This window comes from Myotis brandtii, unplaced genomic scaffold (assembly GCF_000412655.1).
Source record: "Myotis brandtii unplaced genomic scaffold, ASM41265v1 scaffold5398, whole genome shotgun sequence".
Classification (NCBI taxonomy): domain Eukaryota; kingdom Metazoa; phylum Chordata; class Mammalia; order Chiroptera; family Vespertilionidae; genus Myotis; species Myotis brandtii.
The window spans coordinates 7,042-7,518 of record NW_005369987.1 but is presented as its reverse complement, the minus strand read 5'-3'; the positions used below and the strand labels follow the sequence as shown (position 1 = coordinate 7,518).

Genomic DNA, 477 nt, shown 5'->3' with positions numbered 1-477 from the left:
GCCCCATCAGCACCCCCAGCCCCATCAGTTCACCCAGCCTCCATCAGCTCCCCCCAGCCCCATCAGCACACCCAGGCTCCATCAGCACACCCAGCCTCCATCAGCTCCCCCAGTTCCCATCAGCTCACCCAGCCCCATCAGCTCCCCCAACACCCGTCAGTTCCCTCAGCCCCCATTAGCTCTCCTAGCTCACATCAGCTCCCCCTGAGCTCCCAGCTAACACCCTGGGAGGAAGGCCCGCCCTCCCACTGTCCTTTAGACCTGCAGAGAGACGCTGACACTTCCAGATGATTGTCCAAAGATGGTGATGTTGTCGGGGTCCCCCCCGAAGGCCGCAATGTTCCTCTTCACCCACGCGATGGCCATGTGCTGGTCCCGAAGGCCGTAGTTACCTGGAGCGGGTGGTGGAGCCCATCAGGGACTGGGGTGGGGGGAGAGCGTCCTCCATGTGGAGGCCCCTGTCAAGCCCCAGGATGG

At 63.5% G+C, this 477-nt stretch overlaps 1 protein-coding gene and 1 long non-coding RNA gene across 2 annotated transcripts in view; both read right to left on the bottom strand.

Moving 5' to 3' along the window:
- The window catches only part of LOC106728127, an 11,650-nt gene that overhangs the window by 4,244 nt on the left and 6,929 nt on the right, over positions 1-477 (bottom strand). The gene's annotated exons all lie outside the window — the stretch shown is intronic.
- Positions 1-477, bottom strand: part of LOC102242189 (bile salt-activated lipase-like) — a 7,174-nt gene that overhangs the window by 4,244 nt on the left and 2,453 nt on the right. Inside the window, exon 5 of the mRNA XM_014549222.1 lies at positions 262-392. Coding sequence (XP_014404708.1) covers positions 262-392 — 131 coding nt within the window. The remainder of the gene's footprint in view (positions 1-261; positions 393-477) is intronic.